Raw genomic sequence first — 17396 nt, 5'->3', positions numbered from 1 at the left:
ATTGTACAGCACATCTGCCACTGGAAAATTAAACTAGGATGTTCAACACATTCTAATTGAGAGTCCACTCATGTTGTGGTGGAATGCTGGTCTGGTCCAAGGAAATTAATACCCCAAAATTACAACGCTGAGGAACGGTGCAGTCTCACTACAGAATCCACTGAGGTACCTACGGAATTCCAAATTCATACTGGATCCCGTTAATATTCTGTCTTGTAATCAAGAGAGGAGTATCAGCTTCCTCTAAGGATTTAGATGGCAACGCTTGTCCACTGTCATTCTCCATTCCATCCTTCCTGAACACCAAAACCAAGCAAGACAGACTTAACAAGGGATTTCAGAGCTATGTTTGGACAGCAGTCAGTATTACATCAGTTTGTAAGTGTTAGATCTAATCAGGGACATGGGTCAGGTGCTTGGGAGCTTTGCTTCTCTGCCAGTTTGGAGCTATGCTTTAAACCAACAGCGAAAACTGATAAGGATTTTCTTCTGTGTATTCCAACCATATTTTCTCACACATGCCACGCGCACGTGCAGTGCACTCATACGCGCGTACACACACACACACACACACACACACACACACACACACACACACGTTCTCTCCCCACCCACAGCCCTCAGCCTGAGAAAATAGCTTGGAGCCTTAGGGGCAGCCCCAGTCATCCCGCGGAGTTCTGGTTCCTCAAGATCACCTGGTTTTTCCACCAGGAAGGTACATTGAAAAACTAGAGCCATTTCGATTAGAACATCACTTCCCTGTCGCTGCGGCCAGGACAGGAGCCCTGTGGCTCTGCCAGTCTCTTCCACCACCCGCAATCGGTAGCCTTGCTCCCTTGGCAGGGTTCGTCCACACCTGTCACCGCCACCGGGCGGAAACCGGGAGGAAAAACCCCCCGCAGACGCGGCCCGAGCTAGCCCGGGTCCATCCGCAGGTCCACTCACCCCAGTCTTCCTCTGGACCGCGAGGAAATCCCGGACTAAAAGGCGACTCCATGGTGCCGGCCACACTAGCCGGCTTCCCCGAAACAGACGCCTCTCCCTCACAACTCGGATCGGTGAGTAATCCGAAACGGCGGCGGCCGGCGGACAAAATATGCTGAGCGCCGACGGACGGTGGCCGAGCGGAGGCAAACTACCTCAACTGCACACCGGCACTTGTGGCAAAAAGCCAAGGAGACGTCAGCGGATCAGCCAAGTCGACCTGTGAGTAAATGTTTCCCTTTGGGTGATTTCAGCACTTTCTGTCCCGCTGTGGGGTTTTTTTGTTGTTCTTATTTTTCTTTCTTTTTTTTTTAAAGGGCAGAGAGCACGCAGATTTAAATGCTTCAGTTAAAATTCGTGGATAATATTAAAAGTCTCCTAAACATAATGGTTTGTGCTTTGATTGCTTAATACTACGATGAAGATATCGCAGAACAAAATTAAAAATCGACAGCAAATCTGATTCGTATTTGTGAATTCTTTCGCTGTAAAAGTTTTTCATGTACACAGTAAATAAAGACAAACATAAAGAATTTTTCACAGTTGTCATAACTGCTTCTTTTCTGGCACAGAATCGGGGGGCGGGGCGGGGGACATTCTCACAAATTATACTTGTAGAAAGCCCACCTTCCAGCAAATTTAAACAAAGAAATATATAAGATAAACTCTTCATGTCCACACTTGCCTCCTAAAGAATTTCTAAAACTCGCAATAGGCTGTCAATCTTTATTACTGAAACTTCAAGATTCTAAATATTTTTGGAAGAAAACTATACGCATCATGAATTCCAACTGGAAATGTAAAGTGAGTTTGAAAAAATAGTTTTAAGAACGGACTTAGTATTGTTTCTTTGTCAGTTTTACTCGATTTCAGGGGCGGGTGACTTTCAAAGGGAAACAGTGAATGAACGCGGATCCCTCTAGGACCGAGTAGAATTTTTCCCATGGTTACAAACAAAACAGAAACGCTTCCCAGAATCCTCCGAGCTCCTCGTGGCTGCTGTTACTACCGATTGCGGAATGCAGGAAAGCCGGGAGCAGAGCCAGCTCAGCGGTCAAGTCCGGCCGGCCCGGAGCGCACCCGCACCCGCATAGACACGTGCAATGCGCGGCATGGGCGTGCTCGCACACACACACAGAGTTTTCAAGTCCCCATACAATAATTGTCAGTCCTTCCGTCATTGGAATGATATATATATTTTTTTTATTTACCGTGAAATTGCTAACACTTTCATTCTGGCGCTTCAAATTCATTGACATACAAACTGAAATAAAATCGAGTTTTCTCTGCCTACCAAACATCATGGTCTTTAAGAAAATCATGTTTGAACTTCAACTTTTCAGTTTTAACTTTTATAAAATTTAATTTTTTTTATCAAATTCTCTTATTCAAAAAGTCTGAGCAATTACAATACAAATGTTTGGATGACTATCATCAGAAGTAAACAAATGTTAACATTTTTGGCTTAAATCTAAATTTTCCTCACAGTCTATGAAATTTTAAATTTTATATACAGGAAAGTTGAACTCTCTCCCCACGAAGCCACTGAACACCCAACTTAATTTCCCTCTGTCCAAACAGATAATTCCAACCATGAATTTTGTTTTATTTTGTTTCAAGACAGGGTTTCTCTGTGTAGACTTGGCTGTTCTAGAACTCGCCCTGTAGACCAGGCTAGTCTCAAACTCACAGAGATCGTCCTGCCTCTACCTCCCCGAGTGCTGAGATTAAAGGCGTGCACCACCAGGCTCTACCATGAATTTTATAGAAATCTTTTTAGTTCATTTTTACTTTCACCATGTTTAAATGTTTGTAAATATAGATATTGAGTGTTGGGGGTGGGTAATTCACATAAACGTATAACACTATAATGTTCCCCAAATCGCTGTCATGACACATTACTCTTTGAGGCTCTCTCCATGTTTTAACTGCTGTATTTCCTTGAATAGATGTAATGACAATTTTTCTGTTTACCTAAATGGACACTTGGGTCTTTGAATTGTTTACTAGTACATAAAATATATTAATTACCTGCAAGCGTATTTTCCACATGTTTACTGGGTCACCTGCAAAATGAGCAGTTTACATCCTCACCAACATATTCACCAACACTAGATATGATCAGACTTTTAGTTTGTGACACTCTGTGTTTGTGACTAGTTTACCTTTCTCTAGCAGTTCAGGAATGTTGTATTCCTTAACATTCATTAAACTATACAATGTTCTGTGAACTGTCCACTCTTATAAAGTGTGCTATTGGGTTTCCTTTCTCTCTATGATTCGTCCATAGGTCTTTAGATAGCCTACTTTATTCATTTTACTGTGGCATGTGCTGTGGATATCTTCTCCTGCCTTAGCATTTGTCTTTATTTAGGGGGGATTGTGTAGTGAATTTGTCAGTCTTTTGTTAGGTCTCTACTGTAGTGATACATTATATACCCTAATAAATTTGCCTGGGGATCTGAGGCAGAGCCAGCCACTAGATTTGACATAGAGGCCAGGCAGTGGTGGCACACACACTTAATCTTATCACTCAGGAGGCAGGGATCTCTGTGGATGTCGGTGAGTTCAAGGCCACACTGGAAACAGAGCCAGGCAGTGGTGGCACACACCTTTAAGCCCAGTACTGGAAAGCACACACCCCTTTAATCCCAGAAAGTTACAGCAGGGCAGAGAAAGGTATAAACAGGAACTAAAGCAGTTCAGCTGAGACCCTTTTGGGTGAGGACTCAGAGGCTTTCAGTCTGAGGATACAGGATCGTCTGAGGAATTGGTGAGATAAGGTAGGCTGCGGCTTGCTCTGCTTCTCAGATCTTTCAGCTTTCACCCCAATATCTGGCTCTGGGTTTTCTATTAATAAGACCTCTATGATTCGAACAACACTCTATCACTTGTATTTTAAGAAATCCTGCCAGGCGGTGGTGGCCCATGCCTTTAATCCCAGCACTCGGGAGGCAGAGGTAGGCGGGTCTCTGCGAGTTCGAGGCCAGCCTGGTCTCCAAAGAGTTCCAGGAAAGGCGCAAAGCTACACAGAGAAACCCTGTCTCGAAAAACCAAAAAAAAAGAAAAAAGAAAAAAAAAAAGAAATCCTTGCCTATCCTGAGGTCATTAAGGCTTTCCTCTTCAGAGTTTTTAGTTCTGTTTTTCATTTTTTCTCTGTGGTTTGGTATCTTAAGATATAGTAACATTATTGACTTTTGTATCACACTTCCCCTTGCTGAATTCCATTACTGTTATACTTTGTGTGCTTCTTAGGATTTCCCACTTAGAAAAGCTTACATTGTGTACACAGTAACACTTTAACATTGATTTTAACAAATGTAAGGCAATATGGTGAATGCCCATGTCACTATTCCATCCCAGCTTCAGCCATGAACTCCTGCTCCATCTGTCCTCTTCCCAATGCCTTTTTCATTCCTTATAGGAGTGTCTTACAGCAAATCTCAGAGACAGTGTTTCATCTATCTAAAACAAAGCCTGTTTTGAAAATACCATATATACCTAACAAAGTCAGTAATTCCTTAATAAAATCTAATATTTACCTGTTCCACATTCAATTTTCAGTCTTAAAACTGCCTGTCTAGGGACTAGAGATGGCCCAGCAATAAGAGCACATCCTCTCACAGAGGACCCAGGTTCAGTTCCCAACACCCACATGGCAGCTCACAACCATCTATAACTCCAACTCCAGGGGATCGGAAGCTTTCTTCTGTTGTGATATTTTGTTTGTGTTCTGACAAATAAAGCTTGTTTGGAGTCTGAGGGCAGAGCTAGCCACTAGTTAACCATAGAGGTCTGCAGGTCTGTACAGAGAGGAGACAGGAAGTGATAAGGTGGGGCAGAGAGTGGATCTCAGTCCCTTTTGGTCGGAAGAACCAGAGAGGTAGAAAGCAACTGTGGCTGCTCCCCTGCTTCTCTGATCTTTCAAGTTTTTATCCCAGTATGGGACTCCTGGTTTTTATTGATAAGATTAGATTTATGCATCACTCTTCCATTTCAAGGGATCCTGCACACATCTGGTACACATAAACTCAAACATGTGCACTCACGTACACATAAATACTAAAAATAAATTAAAATGCCCACCTAGAGTTGGCTTGTGAAAATGAAGATACAAATAAGAGTAACAATGTGTTTAGCTCACATGGCAATCCCTTTTCTGTAGAAAGGTTTCTTGTCCGACTATCTTTGGGTTGCCAGCCCCCAAATAACAGCATGGATACTTATTAATTATGAAAGTTTGGCCTTTAGCTTAGGCTTGTCCCCAACTAGCTCTTATAACTCAAATTACCATTTCTATTCATCTACATTCTGCCACACGGCTCAGTTACCTCTACTCTGTACTGTATGTCCCTGTACTGTTTGTCCGACTTACTCAGAGTCTCACTGGCGCCTACCTGGCATAATCCCCATGCCAAGATTCCTCCTCCTCCTCCTCCTCCTCCTCCTCCTCCTCCTCCTCCTCCCTCTTCCTCCCCTCTGCCCCCCGGAAATCTTGCCTAGCCCTCCTGCCTAGCTATTAGCCATTCAGCTCTTTATTAAAAACCAATCACTATGACACATCTTCACACAGTATAAACAAATATTCTGCAACACTTCCCCCCACTTCGTTTGGCACCATATGTTGAAGAAACAAGTCTTGTCCTGGAGAACTGCCTGCTTTTCAAGTCTGCTGACTTTATCTTCATAGTTATGTTTAACTTGTTCCTAAAGCTGCCAGTTTTACACAGAGGCTAAACTGGAGGGGTTTGCTTTTATTTTTGCAAGCATACTTCACATTTCTAAATTCAAACCTGGCCTCCAAGTTCACTTTCACTATGAAAGTATGCTCATTAAGAGAATAAAACCATTTATTAGTCACAGATGTGTAACCTGGAGATGTTAGTAGACTTTGGTTTGTACTCCAGTGGTAGCCTACCAATAAATACTGGTTAAAAAACCTGACACCTTAGTTATATTGTGTCTCATCAGTACTATTAGATTTTTAGTCAGATCAGCATTGCAGTATGACATCTTTAAGATATATATTACCCTAAATAGTGAAACCAAACATCGGGATATAGAAATTAAAGAAGACTTTGATGTCATTCTTAATGCTAGTTTTACCACATCTGTGCTCACAGATAGTGCCAGTTAAATTCAGTGGGTCACAAAAGAGAAACAAAGACATGAAAGTCAGAGGGTGTTGGGAGGGGTATTAAGGGTGGGAAGGGTGTTAAGAGTAAGATGTGTGATCAGAAAGCATTATATACATGAATAAAACTGTAAAAGATTTTTTTTTTTTAACCACTGGAGAGGCCCAGATGTTGACTGTTATCTGTTGTAGGGCACTTAGTCCAGGATCAGCCACCAGTTAGTTGCCCACACCAGCCTCACCAAGCTCAACATGATAGCCAGGAGAACCAAAGTCTCGGCTGGTTCCTGGTAGCACTAACCTGACTTAGCAAGAGAAGTAGACACATTTAGGGTCATGCTGCCCAACGGCCCTGAAGCAGTGTGCATGCACCGTGGTTTTTCTGTTTTGTGTGAGATTCCTGTAGCCAGGCTGGCCTCTACTCCAACTCTCTACAAAGCTCAGGAAGACCTTTAACTCCTGATCCTCCTGCCTCCACCTCCAGAGTTCTGGAATTACAAGCACACACTAGTACCCTGGCTGAACTTTACATACATCATTAGGTTTCCTAGCCATTCCTCACTGATAAGTACAATTAGCTTTCAAAAAGATATTGCCCCTTCTGGCTGGAATATATGTAGCCAGAAAACAGGGGCCTGTGTGGTTTATTCACTGTATCACCTACAATAGTGCACACATGTTCTCAGTGTACATTACACGTTATACTGAAAAATGTAACTTCAAATTATCTGCCATATGCTATGGTGTAGGATGGCTAGATGGTAAGTTGAGGAGTCACCAAAAGGCATGTGTAGGTTTACTAATGTCCCTTAAATGAGACACAGGAATAATTTTCCAAAATAAAACAAATTAATCTGCTTTATATTTCTGAAAACGAAAGAATATCTACCTAGATACTGACAGTTTCAAGTGTTTACATACAATTTCATCCATCTAGACTTTAGTATCACATAACTAACATACTACAAAGTATAACTTTTAAAAATATAAGATGTTCCAGATGTAGCTCAGAGGCAGAATGTTTTGCCTAGCATGCTTAAAGCAGGAGCTAGATCCAAACAGCACAAAACCTTTAAAACATGAAACACAACAAATTAAAATAAAAGATTTTAATAACAAATCGAATTTACATGATTAAAAGCCTGGATTGACCAGTGAAGTACTGCATATACATCATACACCATGTAGTAGTAAGCTACCCACACATATCTGCTACAGTAATTATCTTCGGGCACTCCAAATGAAATTTTGACTTCTGTTATGAAAGATAACCATCAAGAGAAGTACGTTTCATCAGGTTTTATTCCACGCTGTGACATAAGTTCATAGTTTCCGTGTTTGTGATCCCAGTGCTGGCAACATTTTCATTTCATCCACTCTATTCTTGTGTATTTGAAAAGCAGGGGTTATCCATCGACCACATGAGCACTGTTCTCCATACCAGTTGAAGGAACCCAGCTTGGCACTGCATTTTGGGCAAAGAAGCTGAAAAAAGCAAAGATGTCACTATATCCGTTTTCTATACTTGCAGCAACTACCTTTGACAATATAAAATAGCTAAGGCATGGTTCCTGTCATCAAAAATTTTTTTTTTATTTTTGTTGGTTGGTTGATTAGTTGGTTGGTTTTGGTTTTTCAAGACAGGGTTTCTCCGTGTAGCCCTGGCTGTCCTGGATCTCACTCTGTAGATTCTGAGATCCACCTTCTGCTGCCTCCCAAGTGCTCAGATTAAAGGTGTGTGCCACCACCACTGAGCTTATCAAGGAATTTTTAATCTGAGAGGATACACTTACTTATACTTGATCATAAACTACAGTGGTCCCGGAAGAGGCACTTTGTACTGAAACAGACGAACAGGAACCTCACTCAGACTAAAGGGAAAAAGCAAAGCTCAAAGCAACTAAGAATGTTTTTATCAAGGTAATGAACACTTGGCTCCTAATCAATTTATAACAGGACTCCAAATCAGAACATCATGGAAAAGGACGGAAATGCATATTCAGATTCTCATCTTCTATTACTAGCATATACATCAAGTACACTGATATTCCAGTAAGAGAGAAATCCAAAAGCACTCACCAAGTTAACTGCACTTTCTCTAATGTTAACAACAGCACTATCATTTATGTTTAGTATACATGGTCTGAGTAGGGATTTTTATTTTAAATTGAGCTACAGAAGTCTGAACACAGAGCCAGTAAAATGGATTAGGGTGTAAAGGTATTTGCAAAGCAAGCCTGATGAACTAAGTTCGATTCCCAGAAGCCATGTAAAGGTGAAAGGAAAGACCTGATACCACAAAGTTCTCCTGACTCCGTACATAGACCATGACACATGTATTCTTTTCCCAAATAAACAAAGAAGCAAGTTTTATTTAAGTCTGGACATAAAACTCAGAAATGGGAGTGAAAAAAAAAATACAACCAGGCATTATAGACGTCTGTAATCCTAGATAGCTGGACCATGAGGAGCTTGAGGGGAACCGCAGCTACATAGCACATACAAAGACACTGTAGGTTACATAGTGAGCTCGAGAGCGCTCTCTCTCTGCTCTCTCTCTCTCTCTGCTCTCTCTGGTCTCTCTCTCTCTCTCTCTCTCTCTCTCTCTCTCTCTCTCTCTCTCTCTCTCTCACACACACACACACACACACACACACACACACACACACACACACACATTTCTCTACTGTCTTAAACTTCAATGTGACAAAATATAAGTTTGAGGTGGAAAAATCTACAATATTCAGAGAGCTCCTACACATCCAGAAAAAAAAAAAAGATATAAAACACTTTACAGAAAAAGAAACTATAAATGACTGGTGAGTCAGTTTTGTCACCCCGACACAAACTAGAATTACCTGAGAAGAAGGAACCTCAGCTGTGGAATTGCCTCCATCACGTTGGCCTGTGGGCATGTCTGGGGGGGGGGTGTTTTCTTGATTAATGATCTATGTGGAAGGGCCCAGCCCACTATGGGTGGTGTCCCCCACCCCATAGGAGGGCCTGATTTCTTATATAAACTAGGCCCATGGAGTAAACTATGGAGACCAAGCCAGTAAGCGGAGTTCCTCCAGGGTCTCTGGTTCAGTTACTGCCTCCAGGTTCCTACTCTGGCTTCCTAGAAGATGGACTGTATGCTATAAGATGAAATAAACCCTTTCCTCCCAAATTTGGTTTTGGTCATGGTGTTTATCACAGCAATAGACAGCTATCTAAGACAGCTGATAAATAAGTAAATATACTGATCTTCAAAAGTAAGCAAAAAAAGTCAGACATTTTAGAATTAGCATTGCTTTACTCCACAAACATTTTATAGTATCTATCATGAGAGACAGAGAAATAGGTACACACATTCTCTTAGTGAGAAAAAATTCTGTATGGGCGTTATGAATATTAGCCTTAATGGAGTCCTTTAAAAAAACAAAACAACAAACAAACAAAAAACAGAAACAGACACAAACAGGCACAAATGTGATTTAGAATGTTATTTGTTTGTTTATTTATTTATTTATTTATTTATTTAATGAGATGGTATCTCACCAGGTAGCCCTAGCTAGCCTGGAACTTTCTATGTAGACCAGACTCACCTTAAACTCACAGAAATCCACCTGGTTCTGCCTCCTGAATGCTGGGATAAAAGGCATGCACCACCACACTCACCCATGATTTAGAATCTTCTACAAAAATGTCTTTACTTTGTGCCTGTGCACACTCATTTTATAGGTTAACTAAAGGCAAGCCAAAAGCACAAAAACCAAAATTGGATTTCTTTGAAATTAAAAACTCTACGACAAATCATAATCCTAGGAATGGGAAGAGAGAGCCGGGCACAGTTGTGCATGCTTCTAATTCCAGTACTTGCAAGGTAGACACAGAAAGACCAGAGCTGGAGACCAGCCTGGACTACATGGATCCCAGGAGGACAATGTTAGGTCTCAAACTCAGGACAACTGGCTAACGAAGGGGCCTTTCACATACTGGGCAGACTCTGGTCAGCAGCCTTCCTCAGTCCCTACTCACCAACACCTGGGCTGGTATACCCAGCCCCCTTCCCTAACCGTCTCAAGCCCCTAAGCCTCACTGCCCCTCCTAGTTCCTATAACCCGGTCTCTTGGTCTCTCTCGGTCTCTCTCGGTCTCTCTCGGTCTCTCTCTCTCTCTCGGTCTCTCTCTCTCTCTCTCTCTCTCTCTCTCTCTCTCTCTCTCTCTCTCTCTCTCTGTCCTTGGCTCCTCTCTCTTGCTCCCCTTTCTCTCTCTTACTCGCCCCCAACCCCTACTCCTCTTGTGGCCCAGTTCAGTCTGCTGACCTGGTTCAGTCTGGACCCTTCCAGATGCCTCTGGCTGTGCCTTCCTTCATATCTATAAACTTTCTACTCCTAGAAAGTTTACCTAGGAGCAGTCGTGTCATTCAGACAGGGAATTGGAAGCCTCCCTGGGCTACATGAGATCCTGTCTCAAAAATCAAAACTGAATAGGGGCCTAGCTTGGTAACACACATCTAAAATCCTAGCATTCAAGAGGCTGAGGAAGGAGATCATGAGTTCAAGCCCAACCCAGACTATATAGCAAAACTGTGTCTCAAAGAAGAAAACGAAACAAACAACAATAAAAATGCACAGTTCTTTTTTTGTAATCACACTCAAAATAATCTGAGTGTGATTACAAACAAACAAACAAACAGCCAGGTGGCAGTGGTGCACACCTATAGTCCGAGCACTTGGGAGGCAGAGCCAAGGGGATCTCTGTGAGTTCGAGGCCAGCCAGGTCTACAGAGCGGATTCCAGAACAGGCACCAAAACTACACAGAAAAACCCTGTCTCAAAAAACCAAAAACAGACAAACAAACAAAAAAACCTTTGTAACTAAATTACAAATAAAGCAAGTTTAAAGCAGCTCAATCTAAACATATGGATACCACTTTCCAGACAAAATAATAACTAATGTAAATTAAATTTCCTCATCAATGGATTGTAAGTACATCTATAGCCACTACCATATTCTCAAATGAGATAATACAGTAAAAGGTTTTACAAAATATCTACTGTACAAACTTTTATACATCCATACAACCTTTCAAATTCAATGAAATTATTACATGGGGTTAAGCTGTAGCTCATGTAAATGTATAGGGCATGCAAGGGCCCTGAATTAAATTCCTTGCAATAAAAAAAAAAAAAATTGTTATAGAATACCTTCAGATTAGTATCAAGTGTGCATAAAGGCAAATGTGAGGGTCATTCTCTAATAGGGACTGAAAAGCATCCCGGAGCAAATGCATTAAATCCAAAGATCAGAAAGAGAAAATGGTTGCCACAAAGCTAAATGAGAAAAGTAAGTTTTAAACCTAAATTTACCTTGATTTATCCCACTTTTTAATTCTGTGATATACCTAATTATTTTTAAAATGTTAGTCTTATGTTTGAAAACATAAACTATAGTCTTAAAACAAATCTAACTTAGATGAGCGGTTCTCCATCAAATGTAGTTAATGTATTTGAATCAGCTAATTTTTAAAACCATTTTACTTGAATACATAATACCATAGTTTCATGGTAGACTGCATTCTTACATGGCTAAGACCTTGAGTTTTATTTTAAAAGAAAGACTCTTTATTTCTGGTGATCTTACTCAAACACTAAAAAGGTACATTTCTCAGAATCTTCAGAATGGAAACGTTGATTAAAATTTTGTTTTGTTTTGTTTTATCCAGACTGTAAGAGGGCACAACAGGTAAGAACCCTCTGGCCAAGCCTGATGACCTGAGCTTGCTCCTGGGACCCACATGGTGAACAGAGGAAACCCACCTCCACTAGTTGTTCTCTGACTTCCATGTGAGTGTGTGACACCCCCAAACCCCCATAGGCAGATTCACCCACATACAAAATAAAGAAAATGCAATACAGATATTAAAAATAAATAAAAATGTTTGTTGTTGTGTTGTCTTGAGACAGTGTCTCATGGATGTCAGGATGGTCTCAAACTCACTGTGTGCCTGACGTGACCTTAACTTCCGACCCTCCTGCCTTAACCTCCAGAGTGCTGGGATTTCATGCCTGGCCAATGTGATGCTGGAGATGGAATGGAGGGCTTCAGGGACACTAGAGAAGCGCTCTACCAACTGAGCCACATCCCAGCTCTAAAATACAGTTTAAAGGGGTAAAAAGGAACAAAATGTAGATGATACAACGAAACTGTACAAAGAAAATAGTCTTCTCACCTGTCCATCCATTACTCCCAACAAAGTAGATTCCATCCACTGTACAGGTTCAATGAAGTAAGATGTACACTGAGTCTGACTCCCTGTGGCAAGTGCCAAAGATGGCGTCATTCTCTTGTGAGCAAAGGCTATTGGCCCACTTCCTTCATTATGATCCAAAATACTAGAACTTTTAAATAAAGATCGCCTACAAAACCGCCAAAGACAAAAACATTAATGACTTCCAAAGGGTGAAAACAAAGATGAAATGTACAGTATTTCTTACAAGCCAAAATTATACAGCACTGAGTGTGCTACTCAAAATTTCAATAGCCCTACAATCTGATTACTGAACTACATTCTTTCTGAGGCACGTTTGAATTTAAAATTTCCACAATATTCAATTAAACAAATCTTTCCTAAAGAGATAAGAAAATAAAACTTGAACTGCTTTTTCAATTGCCAAGACAACTGGACACAAAATATTTTACCTGCACTTTCTACATTTGTAGAGAATGTCATCTTTTAATCCTTGTGAAACCGTAGTTGGGTCAACAGCAAAGAGTTCTTGAGGTAAATTCTGGAGTTCTACAAGGTAATTTAAATACAACCAACTGTCAATATCAACCTTCTAGATTTTCAGACAAAATCCCAATGCCAAACTGAGCCTATGCATGCTAAACTCAGAAACTGAAAACAAAGATCTCCGTGTTGAGAAACCAGGCCTTCACTCTAAATGGGACTGCCTGATTTCAATCTCAGCCATTTTTAAACCATGTGGGTTTTTACTAAATAAAGAAAACAACAGTCTCTGCCTCCTAGGATTTCTTGAAAAGTAATATAATGCATTTAGTTTTCCAACTAAATGACACCTCAGAAGAGTCCAAAGGACATTAGTAATCAATATTTACTCACCTGGATACTTCTCAGTAACCTTCTGCAAACGGTACTGCTTGTAAATTGCACTAGAGGTATCGACTTCGTATCCCATTGCCTCATATAATTTCAGTTGCCATTCAAATCCCTCATTCATCCTGCAATGAAAGCAAGTGTGGAGTTCGGCTTGCTTTCAGTAAAACCTCAGGACAAAAGGAGAACTGGTAACAGCAGACTTCCTGAGGAAGGCCCTAAGTTTGTCTAAGTGCAGGGACGTGCACCCACCCACACACGTGCACTCCACACACACACCATACACAAACACATACAGACTTTGCAGGAAAAGAAAGAAGTGTTACTGTGACGGGACTCACTTAGCTTCTGGCTTGACGGTCTGCAGGTGTTCATAGGCTTTTTCAAAGGTGAGCTGGTCAGTCTTCATTATAAAGGCAGTGACCACAGCGACACTCCGACTGACTCCCGCGTGGCTGAAAAAGAGACCTTCAAAATAAAACAGCAAATAGCAGCGATTAAAACCCAAGAGAAAGCCCAGCCCCTGTGAACGGTAAAATGTAGGCCCACCTCACTTCTATCTTTTCCTTCCTCGTAGTCATGGCAATCTTCCTGTCACAGCCTGCTAAGTGATGGGGTTACAGGTGTGCACCACTGTGCCCCGCTCATTTCTACCTCCACTCAAACTAACCCACTGCCTCTTACATGCTGCCAACATACAAAAGTCGTCACTGATTTCCCTGTCCCTTTTTAAATTCTAAACAATATGGATGTATTAACTATTCAAAAATAACTACCTTAAAATTTTAACCGTTTTCATGGCTCCTTTGCTCTTAACTTCGAGTTGTTCCAGACCTGGTCCCATACTTCTATCACTACCTTCTGTCCTTACCTACGGCTTTACAACTACTGGCACACAGGAAGCGCCCAACAAAGCGTTCAAACCAGCCCAGCAGGACTACTCAGGAATCCCCACACCTACCAAGATTTTCCAGCCTTTCTTTTGCTGCAGTATACCCTATCAATTTCCTAGACAAGGCCCAGGCATCCTTCACATCCTAATGTTCCCAGTCATCAACCACTCTCCCTCATCCCAAACAAAGCATTAAAAAAAAAAAAATCTTGGAACTGAGGGTCCAGCTCAGTAGAAGAGCACTTCCAAGTGTGGACCCCTGGATTTAATCCCAGCACCACTTCCAAAAGAAGGAAATAAAAATAACCTGCTCTTCTTCTGCAGTCTTGAGAAGTTCAACTGATAACCTCTCCTACCACTGAAGGAATGCATGGATTGGTGCTCAAAACAGACATCATATTATGCTGATTATTTCAAAGTAGCAGCAGATGGAGGCTGTATCTTCCTGTTTGCGTAAAGTTCAGAGGCACCAAGGATGAAGAAAACTACTTCAGGTCCCTTCCCCGAGTTTTCATTAATTATATTCAAATAGCAGGGGGAAAGACAAGTTTGTCAACACACCAAAGCAGACTGTCACACAGCTGTCTTCCATTTCGATCCCACTCAATATTCCAGAAAGAATCACTCATGATTACTGTCCCACAGGCTCAACAGATTTTGTATGTTTCTCCAAGGCCACTGAAAAGCCATTTACTATGCCTCTAAAATCTGCTGACATTCTCTGATGTCCCCTTCTCCTAATGAAAAGGGATATAAAATTCTGAATCAGATTATGTTTTAACTTACTGTAGCTTTGTAGAAAGGAACAACAGAAAATTACCCTTCAGATGAGCTTTGTTAGGGGAGAGAGCCTGGAGATCACCCTGAGGCATGGTCCTGAGGCATGACCAGGTACTGAAGTGAGAGTGTTAGGAGAAATCTACATCATATCAGAGGCAGGAGATGCCAGCCTTGAAGGGAGAAAGTGGGCCTTTAAGTCTGGGGAAGGAGCTCCATAGCCACCATATATAACAATGGGGTTCCTGATAGAGAAAGAGACTACCAGTTTCAGAGGACAAGGGGAATTCTGTCTTTTATAGGTTTTCATGGAGGGAGGCAAGCTCCATAATATGTAGTGACCTATCCTGGCCTGGACTCACAAAGCAGACAGGCACTACATAAAATAAAGTTATAATTCAACGTTATCTGGGGATAGAGCCTGGGGGGATGACAACCTAGATTTGCTCACAGCTGCTAGTGGGAGAAAGAGACCTATAAGCAATATAAAGCCACAACTCGAATTTTATCAACTTTCTGTCCCAGAGAGCTGAAAAGGTGGGGGATGACTTGATTTCTGGTAGAAAGTAACAGAGCCTGTGTGTGATCTCACAGGTTGGGCTTAGTAGCTAATCACACTTTCTGATGGCTCTGTGTACATAATTTAAAAAAAAAAAAAATGTAATGGCAACAGAACAAATCCAAGGTCCTTTGCTCTTAACACTTTGCTGTCCAGATCTGTCTATCATTTCTTCTGTTTCTCTTTCTCCCCACTCACCCCAGGGCAAGACAGAGAGACTAGAACCTCTACTCCAATCTTAAACTCAAAAACCAGAATTAAAGGCAAAGTAGTAGCACATGCATATAATACTAGCTCTCAGGAGGCAGATGAAGGAGGATCCCAAGTTCAAGGGCAGCCTAGCTAAGACAGCAAAACTTCATAGAAAGAGAAGGGAGGAGGGAGGAAAGAGAGGGGAGAGAGGAGACGCCACTGTAACCCCTCTCCACCCTTCTATGTAAGAACTGGCCATGAAGACATTCTCTTAAGACTTGAGAGACGCCACAGTACTAGAGTATCTGACTAACCTGCTAGCAGGACAAATCAATGATCTACTTAGTCTGATGTATCTTAAGGCCATCATTCCAGAAAGGGCCTTGCCCTATACCCCAGAGGCAGATGATCAATTCAGGTCAGCTTGGGTTTCCCCCTCACGCCACTGGTATTAGATCACACTTCCCTTTGTCCAAACACATTTCTATACGACTGTCCAGTATTAATTAATCCAAGCATTTTCCCCTGGTCTGTGATTATCCGTTTCTCTAAACTCTCCCCTCACGTAAAACTTTGATTAAAAATTCTCAGGTGCGGTAGAGCACTAAAGGTGTGCAGCACTCTGGAAGCAGATGGCTTTGAAGCCGGCCTGGTCTACATAGCAAGCGAGTTCCAGGTCTGCCAGATCTACACAGTAAGACCTTGTCTCAAAAACAAAAAGTCTCACGTTTTTTTTTCTCTTGTTAACCACAGTGACTTTTAGGTCGAGGAAGAAAGGTATCACATATTTTCACCCCAATACATCTGGCCTGCACTACATTCACTGGCATGGGTGTCTGGTTTCCCTTACAGAGCTGCTAAACCTTATGCGATGAACCCCAACTATAGACAGATGAGAGACGATAGAGATGGATGGATGGACGGACGGACGGACGGACAGACGGGCAGACAGATGCTGCAAAATGAACCATGGACAGGATGCTGAAAATGAGAACACGGACCAGGGGCCGGTCTGCAGACCCTCCTCTTTGAGCCACATGCCCCAAGGATGAGGATGAGGAAGGAGGGCCCCAGCTCTGGCAGCCGGCTCCTCCACTCCTGGGAGCTCTGCAGAAAGACGGGACCGGGTCCGAGGCACTGGCCCCTGCCCCCTGCACTCACCAGTGCACCAACACCGCACGTCCCTCGGCTCGTGACTGGCTGATGAAGGCCACGCAGCGATCCAGGTGGCTGAGCAAGTCGGTCTCGGGTCTGTCGAGCGCCGGCACGAAGAGGCTCCGGAGACCTTCGAACCCAGCCCCAGCCTGGAAACCCGGTTCCGAGTCGACCGTCAGCACGGCGGTGATGCCGGCCTCCATCAGGCGGTCTGGTGCCGCCGCCGCCGCCCCGCCCAGATACAGCCCCGGCCGCACTTCCACCGTGTGCCCGGCCGTGCTAGCGGCCGCACTCCGGCGCCCGCCGCCATGGTTCAAGCCCGGCGCTTCCAACATGGCGGCGCCCGGGAGGCAGGCAGCCGCTGGCCCGCCACCGAGTCGCCGGCTAGAGCTAGAGCGGCTGTCTCCGCCGGCTTCCGCCTAACTCCAGCCCCTCGGCAGCGCCGTGGGAGGACCACGGCGATGGGGAAAATGACCGATCCTGCCAAAGGCGCTGTGCGGCTTGCGGAAGCTGTGCTAAGTAAGCCGCTAAGCCAGGTGGATCTCTGTGAGTTCGAGGCCAGCCTGGTTACAGAGTGAGCTCCAGGACAGGCACCAAAA

General features: G+C 42.8%; 2 protein-coding genes across 4 annotated transcripts in view; both read right to left on the bottom strand.

Moving 5' to 3' along the window:
- Positions 1-1127, bottom strand: part of Atf6 (activating transcription factor 6) — a 176242-nt gene extending 175115 nt beyond the window's left edge. Inside the window, exon 1 of one of the 2 annotated variants that reach the window (XM_028864333.2) lies at positions 946-1127. In XM_028864333.2, the coding sequence (XP_028720166.1) occupies positions 946-997 (52 nt within the window). In that variant the 5' untranslated portion in view covers positions 998-1127. The remainder of the gene's footprint in view (positions 1-945) is intronic. The other variant, XM_028864332.2, reaches the window with a different exon arrangement.
- A 6085-nt stretch (positions 1128-7212) lies between these two features.
- Dusp12 (dual specificity phosphatase 12) lies at positions 7213-17171 on the bottom strand. Of its 2 annotated transcripts, XM_028864330.2 has the most exons (6): positions 16804-17164; positions 13564-13677; positions 13229-13347; positions 12805-12901; positions 12335-12521; positions 7213-7603 (listed from the first exon to the last, which is right to left on the bottom strand). In XM_028864330.2, exons 1-6 carry the CDS (start codon positions 17130-17132, stop codon positions 7442-7444), a joined length of 1008 nt encoding a protein of 335 aa, XP_028720163.1. In that variant the 5' UTR covers positions 17133-17164; the 3' UTR covers positions 7213-7441. The 2 variants fall into 2 exon arrangements, with proteins under 2 accessions (XP_028720163.1, XP_028720164.1); XM_028864331.2 differs by lacking the exon at positions 12335-12521 and having other exon boundaries at positions 7525-7603; positions 16804-17171.
- Positions 17172-17396: the final 225 nt, after the last annotated feature.

The sequence above is a fragment of the Peromyscus leucopus genome, chromosome 15 (genome assembly GCF_004664715.2).
Source record: "Peromyscus leucopus breed LL Stock chromosome 15, UCI_PerLeu_2.1, whole genome shotgun sequence".
Classification (NCBI taxonomy): domain Eukaryota; kingdom Metazoa; phylum Chordata; class Mammalia; order Rodentia; family Cricetidae; genus Peromyscus; species Peromyscus leucopus.
This window is presented reverse-complemented; position numbering and strand designations above follow the sequence as displayed.